The 25454-nt window shown below is 37.8% G+C and overlaps 1 protein-coding gene across 2 annotated transcripts in view; it reads right to left on the reverse strand.

Moving 5' to 3' along the window:
- Positions 1-25454, reverse strand: part of SCFD2 (sec1 family domain containing 2) — a 177440-nt gene that overhangs the window by 129936 nt on the left and 22050 nt on the right. The window contains exons 3-4 of one of the 2 annotated variants that reach the window (XM_052681984.1): positions 19137-19261; positions 4819-4994 (exon numbers count right to left, since the gene is read on the reverse strand). In XM_052681984.1, the coding sequence (XP_052537944.1) occupies positions 4819-4994; positions 19137-19261 (301 nt within the window). Of the gene's footprint in view, positions 1-4818; positions 4995-19136; positions 19265-25454 lie in introns of both variants that reach the window. The other variant, XM_052681982.1, reaches the window with a different exon arrangement.

Genomic DNA, 25454 nt, shown 5'->3' on the forward strand with positions numbered 1-25454 from the left:
GTGTCCCCTTCCTTGTAATATCATGTCTTTGAAAAAAAAAAAGGAAAGATAAAAAACAACCAGAAAAGAAGCTGCAATTTTTTTAAACAGTTAGCAATTCTTCTACTAAAAACAATCAAGTTAACTGTAGAACATATTCCACACATTCTGTATTGAATTCATACATAAGAATGAATTTCATATAGAAATACGTGGCTGCTCATCTTGGAATCATTGCTTGCAAATTGACATCCCAGCACTGCATCTGTTTTTCTAAACAGTCAGTGTTCTATACTTCCAGTCTGTGTTGAGCCAGGTAGGCTGAACACAAACTCAAATCGAAGAGAAACAGGACATTACGAGAGGGATGGTTGCAGACATCTTCAGGCCAAATGAGTAACTGTTGTCAAAAACACATCATTTCTAAACTCCCTGCTGACATTTCAGGTGCCACAGCTGGAGGTGCGTGACCTGAAAGGACCGAAAAGCCTACAGAGGACTCGGCCCTAATTCAAAAGGCTTTAAGTCTGAGAAGTTAAACGATCACAAAAGGTGAAAGTCAAGAGGATTTTAGCTGGATACAAATCATAAAGTTACCTAGAGCCAACCAGAGCAATGTAGTCCCCAGTTTACACTCCAGTTTTTCACCTATGGAATGAAACTGAACTGTTTTGGAGGATTTTGCTTTCTCAGTGCTGAAGCTGTCTAATTCCCCAGTAAACCCTGAAATGCCAGTCAGCAGGTATAAAATCTGCCACACAAAGCCTCAAGAAGCAACAGTGCCCTCCCTATCAATATCATGAAAGTCAAAAAGATTCCTTACTTTGAACAGTGGATTTATTTTAATGCAGTAGTTCTGGTACATTTGCATTATCCATTACAGAAAGAAATCATTAAATAGGCATTTACACTAGAACTCTCTACTATGGGATCCAAACAACACTCACAGGAACTGGCAGTTTAGATCTACTCAGTTTAATAGAAAGGTTTACATTTAAAATGCACAGCAGGCAGTTGCTTGAGAAGACATAAAAGATCCCTAGCTGCCATGCAGTATCAGATGACGAAACTATAAGCAGAATTTGTTGCCACAGAGAAATGATGGTACTAAGAGGAATTTTTTCATTGTGACAGAACATCTTGGCTCTTGGCAACCTACAAAAATTTGTAATCAAATTAAATTCTCCCTGTCTCACTGCAGAGTACAGTAGTAGAATTTCAAACTGCTTAGTGAACTGCATTTTCCCCCCCAAGTACTCCACGTGTCACTTTAGAAACAATCTGATAAACCTGCCAGCACTGAGTAATTCCCAACCTTGGGAACTGAATGGATGGGGCTATTCATGAAGTAGAATCCTTGTCAGTACAAGAAGCATTATGCTCTTAAAACTTGACAGCAAGTTTATTCCAGAAGGATGCAGCCAGTCGTAAGAAGCAGTATTCCACCTGGGGAACTTCAGAGCAAGACCCTTTACAGAACAACTGCACTTCCCAAGGGCACATCTTTTACACTGATGCTGCTGGGTACTTTTATACTCAGTGTCGAGTTGGAAATTCCTGCTTAGTGCATCGATAAGCAGTACATACTACAAATAATAAACAAGAAGAACATTTTTACTCTACAATCCCACATTTTGTTTAAGTTCCAAAAAGAAATCTTCTTGTGCTTTTGTATTTCATGGGTTTCTACTGCTTAATAAACCTCCACGAATGTCCCAGTTTTGAGGAAAACAGAAGAAGATATTGCTGAAGATAGTTGAAAAGTGTGAAATGACTCTTTCTTACTTTCTCTGTATTACCTCCCTAAACTTTAAATCCTCACTTGAAAGAAAACAAGGCAGTGACATGGGAAGTACTGGGAGGAAGCATGGCACAGCTTTTGTATTCCATTTCCCACCAATCAGCCTCACAGATGACTGGAATTAGAAAAAAAAAAAAGGAAAGAAAACCTCAAGAGAAGGAAGATACTGTGAGGCAGGATACCTTCTTGGTAAAAAGAGCATACTGTTTTAATTCACAGAACATTTAAAACTTCTGGTAGCAAAAGCTCCATCATGTGCAGAGGTAGAGCAGCAGAAAACTAATGATTGATAAGATGGAACATCCTGATGCATTTCTGCTAACCCAGCACAGAAATCACTTTCCCCTGTGATCAAGGCTATAATCCCATTTTAATCCGACTTCACTCTCAGACCACTCATCCATTTAATTTAAGGAGAAAACAAATCCGTATCAAGTAAGCAGATGCACTGACTTTCAGCGGATCTCTAGTCAAAACCAAACTTCCTTACTGGAGACATAACAATCATAGGACTAAAATTGTAGTTATAGATTTAAATTATGATAAAATACTGGAAGCAGGCTGCTTTCTGCCTCTACCAGGCCATTTATAGAACTGAGTACCTGCAACATTCACAGAAAGCAAGATGTTCAGATGAGAAGGAAAATGGAAGAGGTTATTCAACGCATTAATGATTAAAGCATTAATGTCAGCAGTGTGCTTTTCCTGAAAAGCACAATGTAGATTAAGCAGAGGATCAGGAGGGCAATCAGAGCAGTTCAGTAATGAGAGAAATTCCAAAAACATGTAGATCTATTTTTCTAGGGAATCTGAGAATACTAACACTGGCTGTTTATTATGGGTTATCTCCTCCGGCATCAGCTGAAGTCTGGCATGCATCCATAAGGGAAAAATCTAGAATCTCTACATTGCCCAGAGTCTAATAATATTTTTCCCAGTAGATCTTTCATGCCTTCTACACAGTTCCAATACAAGATAGCAACAGTACTTCTCTCACGTTGAAACAATTCCTTCATACTGAGGATTCTTTTAAGGTTTATTTTTTTTATGTCTGAGATATAACAATTCCACTAAAGAATTTCTCAGCAGTCCTGTTGGAATACACTGCCATGGCACCAAATGTAGTGCAGAGCGCTATGTGCTAACCATTCATAACAATGTTACAGCTTGCTTTTTTAAATAAAAATTTCTCTGTGATCTTCTGGGTCTCTTAGTAGTCTGCTCTTCCTACAAAAGCCAGTTAACAGATCAGAGATAGGCCACATGCTCAAAAACAGATTATGCATCTCAGGCTTCATCTTCAAAACAGACTCAGTAAAAGAATACATGCTGTACAGATTTTGTGATTCAAAGTAACTGCTGTTTGAACTACTGAAAATGAGTATGTCTTAAGCAACAATTATGTTTGCTCAGACAGTTTGCTTTGGCTAACATTTTCTACCTTAATATGATGTATGGAAGGCAGGGGCTATAATCCAAAGCTGTGTATGATTTTGAGAGTGCTTGTTACACATTCCTTTTCTGAAATATATTGCTTGGTTGTTTCTTACCTCTGTTCTTCCATTCCCTGATGATTTCAGGCACCGTTTTTAGGGGGTTTTTTAATTATTTTTTATTTTATTTTACAGGCAGTTGTCTGTTGTGAAAACAACGCTGAGCTTGAAGCTTTATTTTGATTCTAACACTGGACTGGTTTTAAGGTGGAACTTATCCAGCTTCTGAGAAGAGCTACATGACACGATTCATGGCAAGGGAGGGAAAGGGACTATGGGCTTTGAAATGCCATGCTCTACCATCCAGAAAAACATCAAAGAATGGCTGCTATGATTTCTTAACTGTACAATGTTGCATATATTACTCAAAATATTTCAGTCTTAGCAAAGGAGAACAGCTGTGGTTTGTTGTTTTTTCATTTGTTGGTTTTACAAAATATTTTTGTTATTAAGGTAGGCAGGAGCTATTAAAAAAGTTTTGCATCTTTTGCCTCCCTCCCCACTAAATGCCACAAACGTTCTTCAACCACAAGGCAAAGCACAGGCTGGGACTTCCAAATGAACCAGGGATTGCATCCTTCTGACAGAGATCATGCAGAAGGTTGAGTGATTGGTTTGTTTTAAATATCAAGAAAAAGGAATAGTAAATTTATACCAAACAAATATTTTTGTTGAAGTCCAAACTATGCATTTCACTTAAGGCTGATTCCAACTTCATTAGAATTCACCTCATAAGGAATTATCTTCCACTAAGATTTCAGGAAATGGTTTCTCTAAAACCAACGTAAGTGCAGAAGAAACAGCACAGTGAGGAAAGTGTCGAGCCTCTGATTTCAGCAAAAATTAACGCTTAAGTTCTTGGAAAAAATCCTCCTTTTTCCCCAAACATTCCCTAAGGTTAGTAGTATAGAGTTTGAAATGCCATTAGCTCTTAACTTCCTGAGAGAAATCCATGTGTGATACAAGAGGGTATGTCAACAATACTGTAGCCACCAACAGGATGCCTTAAAAAGGTGACTGTGGGAAAAGCAGAGGGCAGATGTTTTTGAGTGAAAGAATCTTCACTTTGTCCTGCATGGAATTTTCTACTACATTTTCATCCCCTTGATAAATTATACAAGTCTTATAGAGCAACACAGAGTAATAAAGTCTTCTCTGCATTTGATGCAACCCATTACCTCAAGTGTGACTTCAGTGTGACAGTAATAGTAATCCTATCTAGTGCTAGAAGCTTTATCATCATGATATTTCATATACATATAATCACAATCATCCAATTTGGATCATTCATATATTTCACCTTTAGGGTTTACCTTTTCATTTCTAAAATTACTCCTAGACAAAACTAAAAAAGATTAACTATGTATGTTCCCATTCCTTCCCTATTTTAACAATAAAGGACAGCTTCTTAATGATGCATTCTACAAACTCCATTAGAAAAAAATACAAGCTACAAAATTCAAAAGGAATTTAAAATACATATACATAAAACATTTTTACTTAAGTAGAAAAAAAAAAAAGAAAAGAAATTAACATAGTATGTACCTGCAGAAGTAATCTCTCAAAGGCTAGGAAGTTGTCCCATTTGGAAATCTGAGGGTGTTTCAAAGTCTGGACTACAGCCAGCACAAGCTGTAGAAGACCACAGTGATTCTCCAAAGCTTTGAAATTATTTTTGAAAAGTTGTACATAGGAGCTGAGCTGTTCTGGGGTGACTCTACCTGTGTAAAGCAAAACAAGATATAGTATTTAGTAGTGACAAATACTGACAGCACCACATGTGAACCTAGATTTTTTTTAAATTAAAGTTTATCAGTTACAGACAACAAATATCTTTCTATATTATAGACAAGATCCTAGCTTTGTTGCAGTCACTGGGAGATTTAGGAAGCATGTCAGGATGCTTCATACATAAATTATGGCTTAAGATATGCGATATGGCAGGTATTTAACAATACACAACAGATGTAACACCATTTTCTGTTTTCAAACATATAGGGAGACTCATTTAAACAAGGGCAATGACACTACTTCTAAATGATGGGTAATATTTCTACAATATATCTATTTTTATCAGAAGTCCAAAGAGAATTTGTCAATTTGTCAGTCTTCAAAAAAAAAAAAAATTAAAAAAATTAAAATTAAAGCTTAATTTCACCCTCAAAAAGAAACACCACCTGCATCCTTGCACTGGCCTGTGGACTTCTCCTTAACTGAAGACATAAGGGGAGTCATTCTGGCCACACAAACAATAAACATATAACATTAAAATATCATACAAATTGCCTGATTCATATTTTGTATTAGAAGTGACATCATGCCTGCTCCAAGGAAAAAGGGACATTGATGCTTGTCTGCTAACTTAGGCTATGTGAGGAAAGTCTGTGGTGTCTCATCAGGAATGTTATCACAACCAATCACGTGTGCCTTCAATATGCAAGGAAAAATGGTGTTAAAGCACCATCCTAATTGCAAGTCTGGACTGCAGACCAGTCCTGGACTGCTTCCTGGTTTCTTGTAGCCACTGCCAGTAAAGAGTCATCACTGTCAAACAAAGCAGACCTACAGACCAGAGGCAAGTGAGATGGAGCAAGGAGAATCCATTAACTTAGCAGAACAAGCTTTAGTGCCACAAAAGGCCCTACGCTGAAGTGTTTCATGTCTTACATTAGTCTCATCATTTTATTTGTTATTTTTCCATGAAGGAAAGATCTTGCATGACCAACACTGTGTTTCTTCTCTGCATTTGGTTATATCATCAGTTTATAAAACTTTTCCTCTGCCTCCATCTTTTCTGTATCATACACACTGTGAAAGAAAACGAGTCTACCAGTGCATCAGTGTTGAAAATGCTTTCTCTTAGCTCCAGAAATATCACTGGCAGCCTTTCGAGGAACATTTAGACTGGGTAAAGCTACTAAATAAAACAAAAACACACAGAGTATTTATGTGAATTTTAACGGAGAGCATCAAACCAAAAAGTCAGCAAATTAAGACACAAATCAAGCTGACACCACTCAGTAGGCCTGAAAGCTGACAAAAGGCTTCTACAGTTAGTCTGCATAGGCTAAAACAGCAACCACAGCCATGTGTGTTTTTAGACTAAACATCGGAGCTTTCAGACGTGTTTTATTTCTTGTAAGGCTGTGTCAGGCAGATTTACATGGTGATTTGAGAATGTCAGCCCATGGTGCCTTGCAGCATACCTTTGATAATGACTGCATTATTACCTTTAGCAGTCATGATATATAGTAGCAGATTCAAAAAAATCATAGCTTGCTTCAATTGGGAAAACATGAAGTTTCCTCATATAAAACAGGAAAATGCAGCCTTTTGAGTTTGATTTTATCTTTTTTTTTTTTTTCCTTCAATAAATTTTGTTCTGTATTGTCCCCTCCTGAAAGTGAACCCAGATGCACCACTGGATCAGCACCGTTTTAGAAAAATAATGAAAAACCTTCCCACCCTCAGAGTATCACCAGAAGAAAGTCCAATACAAATGTAAACATAAGTGAAACCCTGACCTTAGTAAGTCATCAACAAAACTTAATGGCATTGAAGAGTCCAACATCTCATCCGTAACATTTAAAATATTCACAGAAGTACTCAGATCCATGGTTTAAGAGCTCCAGCCAATTTCTGCACAAAAATTTCCCTGGACAGTTACATGCCTGTTGCATATAACTATTCCAGTAAGGAGGAGGAGAAAAGGAATTTAGAAAAGTTATTGGTGGTACTCAAGAAATAATGGGGCCTAAATCCTCATCACCTTCCCTGCTGCGTGCTCACAGGGGGAGATTTCAGCACAAGGCCAACAACAAAGTTTAATCTAATCCCAACCCAATCAGTCTCTCATTTATTTTTTAAAGCCCCTCTGCTATTTCAAGTCCTTTTGTCATGCAGCATAGCAGAAAACTCCTATAAATTCAAAAGGAGATGTCAACTACACATTTGTATATCAACTGTTCTTTTGTTTTTCTAAAGAGAATCTGAAGATTCACAGCCAAAAGATGGCAGCTACTGTCAGAAAGAATGACAACAGCATTATCTTGCCTTGCACCATACTCTCCTTCATGCTCTGTCATGGTCACACTCTGCTCCACAGTACTACATCTATGCAGAGTTCAAGTCTCTGTGGGCACAGACGTTTCACTCCTGAAGACTACTTTACACTGGCAAGACAGTTGTTCATTTTTTACCCACTCCTTGTGGGAAGAAAGAGAAGTATGACCTCAACCTTCCCCAGGGATATAGAAGAACTGATAGGCTTCCTTGCACAAACACCAAGAATTCCATACTGTCTAAGAAGTAATCTTTACCATTAGAATAGCATAGGAAATGAAACTGGATGCTACAAGAAGTTGTCTGGAAGTAACAAAAACACAATGGGCGAGGTACCAGGCTCCCTACAGAAGAGCCAGTTCTGTTCAAGAAACACTGAAAATGAGCATGTTGAAGCAGCTTTGTACTTAAGCAATTTGATATACTGTGGATAAAATGATAGTAGCAGCAAGGATAGAATTTAGTTATGACAGTGGGGAAGGAAAGATAAAAGCAACTTAACATGGTAGTGCAAGAGTGTATTACAAAATCAGAGCAGCACAGCAATATGCACAGAACATTGTACAATATTGTTACATTCCTGAAGCAACTGGTGTCCCAATAAAGAAAATGAAATTCCAAAATACAAAGAAAAAACACAGGCAAATAAAAGTGGTCACTCAAACGCTTGCTAGATGTAAAATATATACATATATATATATTTTAATATACTCACTGAGATTGTTCTAGATTTACTTATGAAGATATCATTCAGATAATAGTTGTCTATATTTTGGCTTATATGATTTTAACCGAGTTTTAATTTGAGCTCATTTGGTTTAAATTGAATAAAAGGGAAATCCCATAAAAGTAAGATCAGGCATTGGGAAACACAGGAAAAAAAACTGAGCGTGTTTAGAATGTATAAAGGAAATCAGATAAACCAAACATTTTACATACACAGTCTTTCTTATTTGGATAATAAAGAAAATAAGGATTTGGATTCCTTTGGTGATACACAATGATCAAGACATGAACCAATAAGTAAATTAATTATTCTGCCCTGGTTTTCATGCCACAGTGCAATACACAGTTGGAAAATGACCAGTGATTATGAGGTATTTTCAACAAAGTTGCCATATTAGAACTGAAAAAATACGCAGGTGAACTGAAGCAAGTTCTGAAACAAATTGCACATAGAACAAATGGCCAATGACAAGACTGGTACTAAGTCTACCATATCAGTTGACCTGAAGACAAAAACAGTCATTTATATTTAAGGAATGATGAAAAATAGCTTCCTTACAGGTTTGAAGGCATGAACATATTTAATGGGAGAAATACTAGAGTCTGACTAAAGTAGTAAGAGTTTTTGAGTAGTACGAGTAGCTTGAGTGGAAAGGAAAGACTGAACTTCAAAAGTTAAACAAAAAGTTAACCAGACAAGCCACATACATAGACATGAAGACAACTCCACAGTACGACTTTTTTCCATCTTAAATTAACACTGCAGTCTACGTACCGTAATACAGGCATCACTTCAAGAAAATAATTATTTTTCAAGACAGATTTACCAGTAGGAGTAAATTTCTAAAATTCAGAGTCTCAAAGTGTGGTTTTTTTTTTTAAACATAAAGACTTATGGATGAACAAGGTGTCTAAAGAGCAAAGGTCAAAAATACCAATGCACTCTCCCAAACATACAGTCCTTATTTTTTCATCTAACACTTAGTTAATTATCTCCATAGGGACAAGAAAACAAGTTAAGAGGAAAGTACATTTTGTGACCAATTGAATAAATAAGTGGATGCTTTTCCAAGACTACAGGAATAGCCAAATACACATAGCTTTAAACTTAGTTCAATCTAATGTGAGAGCACAGAGACTTTCATTGGCTGGAGCACTTTGCTAAGGTCCATTTCTCACTTGACAGAACCGTGATGAATAAGAAAATATCTTGGAATCCTCATATTCACAGACTAGCTGAAAAATTCCAGATAAATTGTTTTCCTCATCCATAATCTTAGGAATACAGATCTATCTCCCCAATAGCTTGCCTCTAATCATATCCAATGCCAGATACTTCTGAGGAGAGTAATAAGATCGCAAAATCCATGAAGCAACAGTACTGCCAAGGGAGTTGGATATTTTGCAAGCTAAGTGAGAGCAATTTAGTAGGACAGATGACGCCCCTTAAGTCTCCGTGTTGGTGTAATTTCCAGATGTTATTCTTACTAACTCAACATGTTTTTGTACTTCTTAGGAAGTTTCAGTAACACTCTTTAAGAGTAAGTACCATAAAAACAATTCAATCTTAGTTTTTGGTTAGTTATTTTCAAAAGTCACCCAGTCCTTAAATTGTTAATAAAGAAAAGGGGGGATATTGTGTGGCTGACTTCTCCAGAGTAAAGCTCTGTACCCAGAGAGCACTAAACCTTGCAGTAGACCGAAAGCAGATGTGACAGGCTTATTTCTAGCAGCATATGCTCATCTCCCAAGAATACAAACCAACTTGCTCTGGGTTTGATGGTCACCTGAAAGCCTCCTTCCCTCCTCAGTTACAGGAGCATAGCATCCAACACAAAGGTTACAGGTATGAGTATAAACACTACGGTGATCTCAAGATAAGTCCGTCAGTCCAGAATTGACAGCGGCAGTACTCTGCTTCCTGCTTCCATCAGGACTGTGATGCTTAATAGCAGCTATGGCTTGCTTTCCTTCCTCACTGGTCACTACTGATTCCTCTTCTTCCTCCCATCTTAGCAATAGCTGCAGTGCACAAACATTTGAGCTCAACCATTCTTCCCTCTCTGTTGCAGGCTTTCCAGTGCCTGCAACGTTCCTATGCCTTCCAAGTTACTACAGACGGACAGATTTTCAGAGAAGCAGAGCCTCTCATCTGTCACACCTCTGAAGGCATGTACAGCAGTGGCTGTTAAAAGCATAGAAAGGTGAATTCTCGGATGAGGGAGAAATGTTCAGCACTGCCAGCCAGGCAAGCAAAGCGATTGTCCTGCTCTAGTACAGCCTCACCTCGAGTACCATGTTCTTTTTTGGGCGCCACAGTGTAGAAAAGACGTAAAGCTATTAGCTATCCAAAGGAGAGCTACAAAGACTGTGAAGGGTCTATAGGGCAAGGCATATGCAGAGCAGCAGAATTCCCTTGGTTTGCTAAGCCCAGAAAAGATCAGACTGAAAGGAGGCCTCATAGCCACCTACAGCTCCTCATAGAGAGGAGCAGAAGGGCAGCTCTGCTCTCTGCTCTCTGGTGACAGCAACAAGGCCCAAGGAAATGGCATAGAGCCATGTCATGGGAGGATCAGGCTGGATGTTAGGAAAAGGTTCTCCAACAGCGTGCAATGGGCATGGAACAGGCTCTCCAGGCTAGTGGTCATGGTCCCAAGTGCTAGAGTTCAGGATGCATTTGGACAAGCTCCTGTGTGGAGCTGGGAGCTGGACTCCATGATCCTTGAAGGCATCTTCCAACTCAGTATATACTATGATTCTATGATCCTAAGCTGCAGCATGGATAAACGAGGCCAGAGTGCATGGGAATATGAGGTGAGAGTGTCTGGTTCAAGAATGAAGGATCTAATATTTTTTTATACCACTAAGCTGAAGGACAGACGGAACTAGAAAGCCTCTTCCTTCCACACATGCATACACAGTACTGTGGCACCTGTTGCCAACACTGTTACCACTGACAAAAAACAAAGACAAAAAAACCCACAACAGTAAAACAGAAACCATGCCCAAATATTAGATCTGTTACTACTCTCAAAATTATTTTATGTGCCATAAAACAAAGAAATCTGTTAGGTGGGAGAAATGTAACAAAAGCACTCTAATATAAAAATATTTTTCAGTTCTAAGCATTTAAATGCAGATACCTAAGTATGGCCCACAGTTAGAATTTAACATTTATACATTGTCTATAATTTTATGTACCCCAGTATATTCAGAAGGCTTTGACAAACATGACCGATAACTTAGGTGTTTTAACATGGATTAGAAATTTTGCTTTTCAGTCATTCAGAGCTTTGTTTTTAAACTCATATCAGCTTAAGTTCATTATTCTCCTCTTCCCCCCCCCCCACTTTTTTTTTTAATGCACTCTACCACTCATTTTCTTCTTTTTACTATTAGATCAGCATCAACAAAAAGTAACAACCACTGTTGACAGTGGACAGAGAGATATTTCCTACTTGCTCTCTCAAAAGTCAAAACAAATCACAGAATCACAGAATCACAGAATCACAGAATCACAGAATCACAGAATCACAGAATCACAGAATCACAGAATCACAGAATCACAGAATCACAGAATCACAGAATCACAGAATCACAGAATCACAGAATCACAGAATCACAGAATCACAGAATCACAGAATCACAGAATCACAGAATCACAGAATCACAGAATCACAGAATCACAGAATCACAGAATCACAGAATCACAGAATCACAGAATCACAGAATCACAGAATCACAGAATCACAGAATCACAGAATCACAGAATCACAGAATCACAGAATCACAGAATCACAGAATCACAGAATCACAGAATCACAGAATCACAGAATCACAGAATCACAGAATCACAGAATCACAGAATCACAGAATCACAGAATCACAGAATCACAGAATCACAGAATCACAGAATCACAGAATCACAGAATCACAGAATCACAGAATCACAGAATCACAGAATCACAGAATCACAGAATCACAGAATCACAGAATCACAGAATCACAGAATCACAGAATCACAGAATCACAGAATCACAGAATCACAGAATCACAGAATCACAGAATCACAGAATCACAGAATCACAGAATCACAGAATCACAGAATCACAGAATCACCTGGGTTGGAAGGGATCTCAAGGATCATGTAGTTCCAACCCCCCTGCCTAGCAGGGCCACCAAACATACACATTCAGATCAGGTTGCCCAGGACCCCGTCCAACCTGGCCTTGAACACGTCCAAGGACGGGGCATCCACAACCTCCCTGGGCAGCCCGTTCCAGGGCCTAACTACTCTCCTTGTGAAGAACTTCCCCCTAACATCCAACCTAAATCTTTCCTCCTTCAACTTGGATCCATAATTTCAGAACTGTTTGAGTAAATAGGTGATGTCTGTCAGAATTAAGCATCTTATAGTAGCTATCTATATTAACTGAGTGCTATGTTGATAGTGGGAAGAACTGCCATTCCAGAGTTACTCAAATCTACTTCATCTTGACTAAATATGTATCATGATCACAAAAGTTGCTTTACTCTTCACCTCTTTTACCACATCAATAAACACGGAACACTAGACCACATCCCAACCAAAGAGTCACCAGCTCTGAGAAACAGTAACCCTTCAAAATATCATAAAGAAACTTTAAATCTGCAAATTTGGTTGCATCATCTCCCAGATGCCCTAAACCTCTCAAAAAAAAAAACAAAAAGAACTGACTTATTTGTCTTAAAATAATATGCCCAAAGGATTCCAGGTGGCTTGTACATGTCCTCATTTAGCACTAAGACATATGTTTTCAGACACTGAATACTTCATTGTGTTCTTGGCTTGTCGTCTCAGACAAAGGGAGGTTGTTGTTAATTGGTAGATTATTTCTCTGATGATCTCTGGAAGACATCCATAGCTAAGAATACTCCAACAATCACTTTGGGTGGGAGGCAAATAAAAATAAATGGAAAACATGATGATGTATGAGTACGTACATATGTAAGTCACTATGTCTTTGTGCAACTAATTCTCCTTTGCAAGACTGAATCAAACTTATACAATTATGATGGAAAAACAGCACCGGGCAAGCCACCCAGTTTTACTGTATTGCCATGTTCCACTTAAAGTGCAACACTCAATGGTATATCCAAGCACACTAGCATATAATATATATTCTATTTAAATTCTTTGTCATGCTGTTCTCTGTGATAGTTTGCTCCTTTAGTCCTACACCACTTCCAGCTACCTCAAATTTGTTCTCTTTCTTTCCTTTTGACTAGTCAGCGCTTTTCTTAACGTTAATTCTAAAGTCCTGTCTGTCATCTTGTAGGATGCACAAAACATAGCACTTAGTACAGAATCCACAATTGCCACAGAGATTCAGCAAAACCTTGGTGCCACATGGCTTTGTTGCATGCCAAGGACATTGCAACTGGTGTTTTCCCACCCCAAATCCAGGAACTCTCTTGCTTGGCTAAAATAGTCATTATGGTTGACTAAAAAAAAAGAAAAAGAACTGAATAAATCTTAGCAGAGAACAGAAGACAGCAATTTAACTGCTCCTTTCAGGGAGCTGCATCACTATTCAGTAATTTACAAATGCTTTACCTTTATGTATGTGTGTATATATGTATATACATATATGTACAAATATAATCAGCTTGTTTCTACATAGCAGGATCTAACTGTACACTGACTACTAACAGACAGTCAAAAACTTAAAGAAGCATTTCAGCTTTTCCTGAGCAATTTGGTTTATTCGATGCAAAAGTTGTTTATTTAGACAAATGTTAGAAACACTGCTCAATACAGATTCCAGACAATTAAGTACTGTAACTTACATCATCTCCCAAAACAATACCAGTTACCAATTTCAGTAAACAAAAACCAAAACATCAGTAAGCCATTTTATCTATTCAAAAGCTGACTAATTCTTGTGACTTGCCTCAACACCTATTTCTTATTCAGAGACCTATAATTCACAGCTTATGCAAATAAAATTAAATTATTATTTTCCCAACATTTTTCCCATTGTATTTTAAAACAATTAAATATTAATTAGATCAATGGACTATCTACATCACTCTCAATGGCAATTATTTGATCTGACTCTAATATTTCAAAACGTGTATTAAAAATAATCTTAAGCAATCATGTGATGAGTCCTGGCCTGGATGCTCTTAAAAACAGCCATTTAAAAATCTTTGACAAGGCTTTTATGGCACGGCTGTATCATGAGCAATGTTTCATTTCTGTGACAACCCATGAAGCATGCCCTCTACTGAACTGGACACGTCTGCAAGTAAATGATATTTAAATTTATAAGCTCTTTAATACAACAAAGTAATTTCCTTTTCACTTAAGAATATATATATTGTAAATGAACATTGTTATTGATTTTTTTATGTTAAAGTCTTGTTTCAAAACTTCAAAAGAGTTTATCTGTACATTAAAGTTTCCTTCTGCTGAAAGAAAGACCAGACTGAAGTAGCTTTAAGCAACACTTGTATTAAGACAAAAAGGTTTCACAAACTTGATACGTGATTGGCAGTATTACTTTAGCAAAGAACATAAACAGTGAAATGATATATTTGCAAGAGCAACACATTTCTGTTTTCTTCTAAATTTTTAAGAATTATCTTCAAATTTAATCACAATCAGACATAGAAGGAGACCTGGCCACAAGTTAAATGTAAGTGTTTGAGTTTATTGTCTATAACAAAAAAGAAAATGAAACAAAACAAACCAAAAAGAGACTTTATTCAAAAATTCCAGACACATAGAAAGAATACTGTGACCACAATCCCCACATATATATTAAAAAAATACTAATGCCAATGTCAGCCAAATAGTTCTGCATCCATGTCCAAGTGTAATTTAATCAAAGATAACATACTACCAAAATATTTCTGCTCCACACCACTGCACAGGGTTTTGTGCTTCACTTCCATCTACTGACTGCAGATGGCTCACTTCGTGGGCTTGAATCATTTACCCATCTTACACCACTGCATTTGTACAGTTTCAATGGAAAGAAACAAAAAGGCCTTTATTCTAATAACAAGCTCTCATGTAATAGCACACAGCACCTTGTTTCTGTTGCTATACCAGTGTTTCAACTTTCAGTCTCCATGCCAGTAAAGAAACACAATAAAAGAATTCAGGCTTGACCAAAGTTTACTGGGTTCTTTCCAAACAGAAGAGCAAAGGTGTTTCTAAAACAACAGAACATCTGCAGCAAACTTTTTATTATTGCCAAAGACTACGCTAACAGCAAAGCTTTCAAGAGGAGATTCACAGATGATCCCGTTCAGAAGACAATTAAGATATGCATTGCACTTATGATGATGGGAACTGGAAGTAGAGGAGTGGAAAGAACAACAGTATTTCTGCTGTACTGCTAATCAGGCTGCTGCTCAGAGCAGAACTTCTTGCAGACCCTTAATTTAAGAGCCAAGTATAAGCAATCCCTTTACTGTCTCACTTGAATCACTGTAAATCTCACCAGGATGCCATTACAACGATCTGAAATTTCTTCCAAAGAGCTTTACAAAAACAAACTTAATTCTTCCAATAAAATAAAATGTCACTGTTTTCATTACACCAAAGTATTTTAATATATCTTTCTTTAAGCAAACTTCTAGCAAAGGACAGCTCCACCTACTGTTTATATGTAAACACACTGTCAAAACAGGGAACTATGGATAGCTGAAAGGGTTAGGGCTGCTTCTAAGACTTAGATTTATCAAAAACATGCCCATCAGTACTGACAGCATTAGTAAACTCCAAAGGAAACTGCATCTTTAAATATCATGGTATGTACTTCTTAAGTGATCTGCATGTAGCATAATAGTTTTTATGGTGGTTGAAATTCTGAACAGTGCTTTGCCTGTCTTCTCCAGGTCTGACCTCAGAAAACAAAATACACCACGTAGATAGAGAGATCAGGTTTTGTTCCCCATGAAAACAGCAGAGTAGCTTCATGGATATGATCACTTTTTTCTTTGTATTTCTCTGTGATTCCATTTTCCAATACTTCTTTGAAGGAAAAAAGGTTTTTACTGCCAGTGAACAGTTCTGAACAGCTTACTCATCGATGTCATTCATTAAATTTTGTAATGGTGATGCAGTTCCTTCACTCACAAACTGAAATGACACAAAACTCTTGCTTTTCTTATATATAAATAAAAGGGAAAATAAAACACAGGCAATTCTGTCTTGAATGTCATACAAGAACACTTAAATGCCCACCTGAAAACTTAAGACTGTTTCAGCATAAGAAAAATTGCAGTTTGTTTATAAATGCCACAGAGATAGTATTACATTTGAATCTGCTCCAAGAGTCCATCCACAGACTTTTCCACAAAATGTTGCCAACTCTGCATTTCCTATCTTCAGCCAACTTTTTTCTGCATTAAACTATTTTGAAATAGTTGACAGGACTTCCAGACTTTGCCCACCACTGCTTTGGTAGATACAACTAATATAAGGAACATGTAAATCAAGAGCACCTGAAACCAGCAGTTCAATCTGCTTGATTAAAAAAAAAAAAATACAGTCAGAATTGTTGATTTCCTTCCTCAGAACTTATCTATCCATCTCTGCTGCCTTTAAAGGAATTCAGGAGAGTTCTCCATAGCCTAGAAGAGATATCTGTGGGAGATGGGAGAAAATGATGTGCCCTCTTCAACAGTGGGTCTCTTCAAGAAAGCAAATGCTTAAACTGCGGATCCTCCCCCAATTGGTAAATCTCCTGCCACATGCAGCAAAGCATAGAAAGAGCAAATCAGAACCATACATCCATTATTTGCAGGAAAAGCATGGCAAGCACAGGCCATCAAAACCCAGAAAGCAATAGAATTTAATTTGCTCCAAAAAATACTGAAACAGTATAGGATTGGGTTTCTCATTGCTGCAAAGGACTCCTGCTCTGCCAGCATCACACATGATACAGCTTTCAGCCAGGTGGCCACTGCAGGAGGGCTCAGCTACACCAAATGGAACTTAAAGCTTTGTTTTCAAATGTAATTCACTCCTTATTTCCAGGGGAAAGCCAGAAAAAAAAAAGAAAAAAGAAAAAAAAACAGCAGCAAGGAAAACACTCTGATACAACTGGTCTTAGTAAAGAGAGTAAGAAGGAATTCTTATTCTAGAAAACGTATTTGTGACACTTAATATTAGGGCCATACAAGACTCAGAAAATACTCCAAGTATTGGGAAAACCAGTGTGCAATAAGGTTATGCAAAGCCTGAGGTAGACTCAAAATAACTCAAGTAAAAGCAGAGTAGGAACACTGAAAACATTTCCCCTCTTTTCAGCCAGCGCTGCCTCCTAACACAGTCACAGCGGAAGCAAGCAGCCTTTCAATTAAAAACAACAACCAGAACGAGAGCAGTCCACAGAACAGTCTTTCTTCTCAGCAAAAGAATTCACTGATAGTCAACTTCATTTCCAACTTTTCTGACAGATTTAAGATGTTCTGTTGCATGACAGATGAGTAATGAACATTAATGATGTAGATCTGCTCTAATACATCATTCTTTAACATGTGTCACCAGACAAAGTGACATCTTGATGTGAATTTCAGTTAAAAAAATTAACTATGTTAGAATGAATTATGACTCCAACATAAAATAAGCAATTCACAAAGCAAAATTTCTATAGTGATTACTAAGTTACTAATTACTAATATTAATAATACTAATACTTTAACCTATATTGCATCCTCCAAACAAAAGTAAGTCTTAAAAATGATAGCATCATAAGTTTGTTTCGTCACCACCCATGAGATGTTTTTACATAGCACTACATAGAGTCAGCTTACATCAGACATTTAGGCTGCCACTAGATGAGTACCAGTTACCATGATTAAGAACCACGGTTATTGCAGCCATGAATGGATACCATACGAAGAGGCCACGTGGAAAGGGTGGCTGATGTAGTCATCCACACAGAGAGTTGAAGGTGGTTGACAGATCATTACGTCACAGAGATTGGAAGCAATTACTTTTCTTAAAAGGTTGAATTCCAACAACAGTTTTTTTTTTTCCAGAGATATATGAAATGTAAAGACATTTAATGCTACTACAGTGAACATTATCAGAGAAAGTTTAAAGATAATTTTATCATTTACCGTGCTCCCCTCCTTTAGGTTAATTTGCAATAACACTCTCAGAGCTGCTCCTTTTCCATTTTTTCCATTTCTTTAGAACAGTTTACAGAATTACTGATTACACATCTAGCATTTCTGATTAATAATCTAATAAATGTATGCTCTAGGTATTTGCAATATATGAAATGTTATAGCTGTTAAGAGTTCACAAGTTGGCTGTACATCTAATTTCTCCACAGTATCTTGGCAGTAGACACTGGAGTCTGAGATAAATGCCTATTACTCTTATTCCATAAGAAAAAAAAAAAAATAAGGTATAGAGCCATATCATTGTTTTAATAAGCCTAACTTTACAGTAGTTCTTGCATTTCCCTAAGTATAGCATTAATTAGAATAATACACTAAAAAAATATTGAAAGTAATTATTGATATTCTATATTTCTCATATTTTGAAGAATTCAGCTGTATCAGGTTTAAAGAGTGCCCAGACAAGGTTTTCAGCTTAAACTCTCTTGATCCAGGCAGCCTCATTTCACATAAGCCTCACCACCTAGATAACATAATTATACACAGGATCTGTACAAATTTCATTAGGCCAGTAGCTACATAAACCTTCTGCTTGCCAAGGATGGGTATCCTGCTGACTTCTTAAGAATACCCAAATTCTCATTCCTTACAGAACAAAGACAAGCAACAATGCCAAACAACTGCACGCCTTTAAAATCCTTCATAGAACTCCAATGCTTCACAACTGTTTTCAATCTTATTATTGTCACCGCATTTAAAACGTGACACCTGAGCTCTAGCAAACATTTTCTTCTCATTTCTGTATGAGGAAGATTCTGTAGTATCACAGTGCACACCTCAAATCGGAGGGTGGACATAGGCTTTTCCCAAGAGGGTTAAATGGAAGAAGAGCAGCTGTCACCTTCTATGTTACTACTGTGCAGAGAAGGGTATGCCATGCTACTCACCCATGCTCATTTTAATGGGTAAATTTTCTCTGCTTGCTGCCTCCACCAGGTGTCTCCTGGTCTCCATCACAGCTTCCTTCTGTTTGAGGTTCATGAAGGACTCCCAGAGAGCCTTGGCAGCTGGACTGCTATTAGAAAAATGACAGGGTTATGCTAAACACTGCTGGAATAATGGAATAAGCTTAAGATAACATTTATATTTTAAGATGGGTGCTTCTATTTAGCAACTCTTCTGAGGTGGGCAGGGCACAAGCAAAAGTAATGCAATATAAAAGCTTGTTTTTATTTAGCAAAACAGTCACTACAGTTTTACAATAAAACATCTAGAATTTCTTGCTACCAATTTTAAGGTGTAAGAGTCCACACATAATAAACCAAAATAAGCATGTTAGCTCCTGTGTAAGTACTACTGTTCAACCAGGGGAATATAAAAAACAGTCCAAAGTTCTTCAGTTATCAAAAAGCTATGCAAAGTACAGTCTACAGACAGGCTGTGACTTTCCTGCAAGAGTGTAAAGCTCCAAAGCAATACTTCCAGTGCTGGAGGCTGCTGGTGTGATTTGATGAGCTACCACCACACTGGGTTTCATGGATTCTCCTTACATATATTGAATAATCCACAGGAGAATGTAACTGTTGTTACAGTTTCTGTATTTACAGATTTCCTTTTTATTGCTGCTGTTGCTGATCTTAAGACAGATGCACATCAATTTGTGTGGCTCATCTGCACTCATTACTCTGTCAGTGTTCTGTTTCATCCAAGACACTGCATTTCTTGTTTTTGTGAATGAATTCAGTGTTTCCTCTGGAAGGGGGAGGAGAAGGGAGGAAAAACCCTCGCCTGCAGCTAAAGTTAATTGGGATTAACTGTGTTGAATTTTTTTCCCCTTAGGAAAACCTCCCTTGTTTTCACCCCAGGAGACATTTAACTCCTGAATATGTTTTTTATGTAATTCATAACATGCTTATAAACATGCCAAAACAGGATCTGTTTCACAGAACCCCCTGCCCCCAACTCATTTGCTACCTGTTAAAGAGAAGCTGTACGCATGCTGCATTGCAATGGCATGGCTGTAATGCACAGTTATGTTTAGCAATGTGTGTAATAGCAATCACACAAAACCTTTAAAAAGTGAATTTAGTAAAGCAGGAAAGCACCCTGCGTAGCAGAGTCCTGAAAAAAGCAGACCAGGGGATCAGATGACATAACCTAGTGTTACATTTCTTCAATACAGTCTCTTTAAAGTAATGGATCCTTGGGTATGCTGTTTTTACAGACTCTATATACGCAGTTATCCTGACTCAGTCCTACTCACCCAGCATCACTGCTATCTCAGCCTGCTGACCCTGTTCACATTGCACCTACAGGGCATGCCTCACTGTCATTTACAAGCATGCCTGAAGTTTAGATTGCAAGAGGCCACCTCTTTGCTCGTTAACTAATCCCCTCCTGATCACGCAGTTCCAAATCCAGAGATTACACAGATCAAGAATCAGGTCTAAAACAGCAGGAATCTCATTTTTAAAATACTTTTGTTCCCATTTGAGAAAAATATTTTCTGTTCTCCAACCTTTTAGCCCATTCTCCTTTACTAATTCTCTTCATCACCATAAATACAAGTGGAGTCTCACATAAGCACATGGGCTGACTTTTAAAACAAACAACAGAAACTGAAACAAAAGTGTCCCAGATTTTGCACAAGTTTTTAGTGTCTCATTTTTTCCTCACTCATATACTTCATAGAAACATTTAGCAAATGTTGAAGTATGATCAGCTCAGCACAAGGAGCATCTATACGCTTCAGTAAGCCAGAAACACAACATTGTGAGGATGCACGACTTCTCTGCCTGTCCTTGCCTGCTGCTCTCCCTTCCTTGCCAGGGGCTGGTGAGCTCCATCTATTTAGACTACAAGGGCTTTAAGAGAAGTGTGCACATCCATGTATAGTCCCTACTACAAGACCCTCTTTTGGCTGGTCCATGCACTACTTCTATAAACAATAATAAAAATCAAAATATTGTAAGTTATAAGAACAACTCATGCTGAGGCACGAAAAATTCTGGGGGAAGCAGGTTTGCTTTTTGTTTAGTAAGCTTTTATAGATTCTAGATTTTTCTAGTCCAACTCCCATACAATGAGCAGGGACACCTACAGCTAGATGAGGCTGCTCAGAGCCCTGTCCAGCTTGACCTTGAGTGACTCCAGGAACAGGGCATCCACAGCCTTTCTGGGAAACCTGTGCCAGTGCCTGACCACCCTAGTGGTCAAAATCTTCCTTCTATCTAATCTAAATCTCCTCTCTGTCAGTTTGAAACCATTTCCCCTTGTCCTGTCACAACAGATCCCGTTCAAGAGTCTGTCCCCTTCTTTCTTACAGCCCACCTTTAGACACTGAAAGGCTGCTATGATGTCTCCCAGAGAGTTCTGTCCTCTAGGCTGAACAGCCCCAGCTCTCTCAGCCGGTGCTCATACGGAAAGCACTCCAACATAGAATTATAGAATAGAATCATAGAATCATTTGGGTTGGAGAAGACCCCAAGGATCATCAAGTTCCAAATCCCCTGCCACCAATCTACAGATTTGGTACTAGACCAAGTTGCCTAGGGCCCCATTCAACTTGGTCTTGAACACTCCCAAGGGAGGTGTTCATCCCTTGGATCATTTTGGTGGCCCTCCTCTAGATGTGCTCCAACAGGTCCGTGTATCTTCTGTACTGAGGACTCCACATCTGGTTGTGGTACTGCAGATGAGGTCTCACCAGTGCAAAGTACAGAGGTAGGATCATCTCCCTTACCCAGCTGGCCACACTATTTTTGATGCAGTCCAGGATATGGTTGGCTTTCTGAGCTACGAAGGCACATTGCTGATTCACATGCAGTTTGTCATCTACCAGTACCCCCCCCTTTTTTTTTTAGCAGGGCTGTTCTTTATCCTTACATCCCACAGCTTGTACTGATAGTGGGGGGTGTCACAATCCAGGTGCAAAGCCTTGTGCTTGGATTTGTTGAACCTCATGAGGTTCTCCTGGCCCTACTGCTCAAGTCTGTCTAGGTCTCGCTGGATGGCCCATCCCTCAGGTACGTCAACTACACCACACAGTTTGGTGTCATCCACAAGCGCTGAGGTCACACATGATCCCACAATTCCTCTTCCTCTAACCCCAGAGTTTTTCCTTTAGAGCCAAAGATCTAGGTTTACATGATCCCTGAGGGTTGCTTTTCCACACGATAAAAAGCCAAGTTGTTGTATAGTCTAAAAGCAGATGAGGCTCAACCATGCTCATGTATGCTTGGATCTCTGTGTAATTCATCCAGTTTGATGACATTTTTCTTCCTACTGCTTTGGAGAATATCTTGCAGTTTAGGTATACTATGTAGTATAATACATAATTAGCACAAGATATTTATATATAATGTATATTCTCTGCTATACATATGTAATGTTCTACACCAATTTGAAATCTAAATGGAAAGCTAAGTAAAAATCTGAAGAGAAAGTAGACCAAGCCCATTTGAAGTCTGGCTCCTTCAAAATAAATATATAAATATTTTATACATATATATTTTAATATAAACAGTGAATATATATATAATATCTATATCATATATATATTCACTTTCTATGTCTAAAAAGTACACCACAAGTCTTTCAGAATAGCAAATTCCATTGATAAAAATTTCACATTTTGAAAAATAATTCCATCACCAACTGAAGAATTCACCTTGTGCCTGCACCTAGAATTGTCAAAGTACTGTTTTTTGTCATCAACCATACAATAAGCAGCAGTTTTTCCATAAGCAAAGAAGCTATTTGTGTACACAGTTGCCTTAGAGTAGTGAAAACTAGAAGAATACAGAAGCACTTCTCATTAGACAACTCCATCCATGGTACATAGCTTAAGGAGCCTCTGCCTCAAAGCTCCTCAGGATTTTGAGACATGCCTGTAGGCTGATAGAGGCTCTATTAGTAGCGTGGCATAAAGATGGAACGCTGATTTTCCCGTGATACTTCAGTGGTGTAACAAATATTAGAAAACACTATGGCATACAGTAAATGTCAACTAGAGTTTGCTGGTCTAAATGCAATTTTTATATAACACTTGTTAAATAGTGACTCATGGGAACGGCCCAGTGAAGTTCAAAACAGACAAAGGAATGAGTGGAGAAAAAGGTATATTCCTTGAGTCAAAAATGCCTGACTTCAAAATGAAACTGCTAGAACACGGATTGTTTATTCACACAAGATCCACTTAAAAGCAGCTGCATTTTTGTAAGGAACAAACCTGAATCAGCACTGATGCTCTTAAAAAAAAAAAAAAAAAAATATCAGTTTTATGTCTGCTACTGAGAACACTTTTTCCAGTTCCTCTCTCTTACACTTTCACAGAAAAACCTTTGCTTGCCCATTCTTTAATTTCATTAGCAACAAGAAATGAATGACTGCTGAGAATGGGTTACAAGCACACAGTAAAGAGTTCTGGGACTACTGCTTGCTTGGTCTGAGGAGTAACCAAAGAATTTTCCTCGGAAACAACATTATCTTATCTTCCCCTTCCGGTGAGACATTTGTTGGTTACTGCTTTTCAGTTCTTGTCATACTATCCTTCCTCTCCTCTTTTTCCCCATCTGCAGTTCCTGTGCTTAAGCCCAAATCCAAAAACATTGATGCTGTAATCAGTGATTTCTATGGGATCCAGTACCCCAGTTCAAATTCCTCTTTCCCACTGCATTCCTTTACTTCCCAGGCATTGCTATTTATTGTTTTTATGTGTTATCTAGTGAACCATTGCACTCAGGAAGTAGTTTTTTGAAATTATGTTGATTTATATATATCTACGTATATGTATGTATGTATTACACATTACAAAACCTTTGTCTGAATCATACTGCCTTGCTTGAGAAAAAAATTACATTTACACTACAATACAATCAGGAACTCTAAATCACACTACAAAATATCTTCACAACAAAAGGTAAGTATGACAATAAACACTTACGTGAATCTCTACTATAAAATGTTTTGCAAACCTGACAATGAAAACTCAAACTTTGGGGCCTCAGCTATTAATCAGTTTCACTAATAAATTCTCAGTTTCACTCAAAGAGTTTGATACCCTATTTTTTCTACCACCACCACTGTCATAATAACTTCACCAATCAGCCATCTCAGCAAGCAGAATACAGTAAGAACAGGTATGGTAGACATTTTGTGGTGAAACTGAAAATTTATTAAACAAAAACATGATATTTTTATCCAGAGATAAGGCTGTATTCTCTCAAAATCCCTGTAAGACCTAACTAAACTATTTGATATGCAGAGAGCAAAGTTTTTGACAGACATCTGATAATTTCTACCTTCCCCTCACATATAAACATTACAGTTTTAATGAGCCACTTATTGTACTAAACTTAATTAAAATTCAACTTCAAATAATATCTGTCTCTTTCAGCCACCACCAAAAAAGGGTTACGAGAGAGAAAAAACCAGACATCTAGAAGATACAACTTTCCTACTTCTGGTATGCCAGTTTTCAAAGCCTAATCCCTGAACTTGCTTGGTCTAGCCATTTACAGGTTGGCAATCAAATGCCTATTCCTGTATCTGTTAAGATAACTTTGATTTACTCTTTTGAACTGGTGCATGGGTAGTACTGTCAAGGTTTGAAAGACATAACATCTGTTCTTGTACGCAAGCTTATTCTCAAAGCTACTCAGCTATTCATCTTGAACACATTTGGAGAGAACAGAGGGTGGCACTGGGATGTACTATCAATAAGATGGAAGAAGTAGTCTGGAAATTGGTAAAACCAAGTACTGGTCAGTGGAGAACAAATTCTCACATAGAAGATGCAAATCTAAAAGCAAGGACGGAATGCACAAGACACAACCCGAGGGTGCCCCATGCACACCACAATTGTAAATTTGGCTGAATTGGTATTTTGCTTGCTTCACGCCACTTGTACAGAAAGATAAAGTACACTAGTACAGAAAGATCAATAAGTTAATAAAACATGGTCCTCACAGTCACTAAAGTAAGAGCAGGTCAAGAAGCATTAAGACCATAGGAGAAAATAGGCCCACTAATTAACAGAGCATTCTGCATTTACAGTTTTGTTTTCAGATCTGCCACTAGGACAGTCAGTATTAATAAAATTCATTTGGTAACATTTCTTCAATCAGCATATATATTTAACCAAGTAAAAAGAAGTTAAACATTCTTGTCCAAACAAACGGGGTTATTTCTGCACCTGGAGACAGGATTTCAAAGAGTAACTTGCTGATGCAAGAGAATATGACAAAAAATAATATTAAGTGAGC

This window comes from Tympanuchus pallidicinctus, unplaced genomic scaffold (assembly GCF_026119805.1).
Source record: "Tympanuchus pallidicinctus isolate F22 unplaced genomic scaffold, pur_lepc_1.0 scaffold2, whole genome shotgun sequence".
In the NCBI taxonomy this organism is placed as follows: domain Eukaryota; kingdom Metazoa; phylum Chordata; class Aves; order Galliformes; family Phasianidae; genus Tympanuchus; species Tympanuchus pallidicinctus.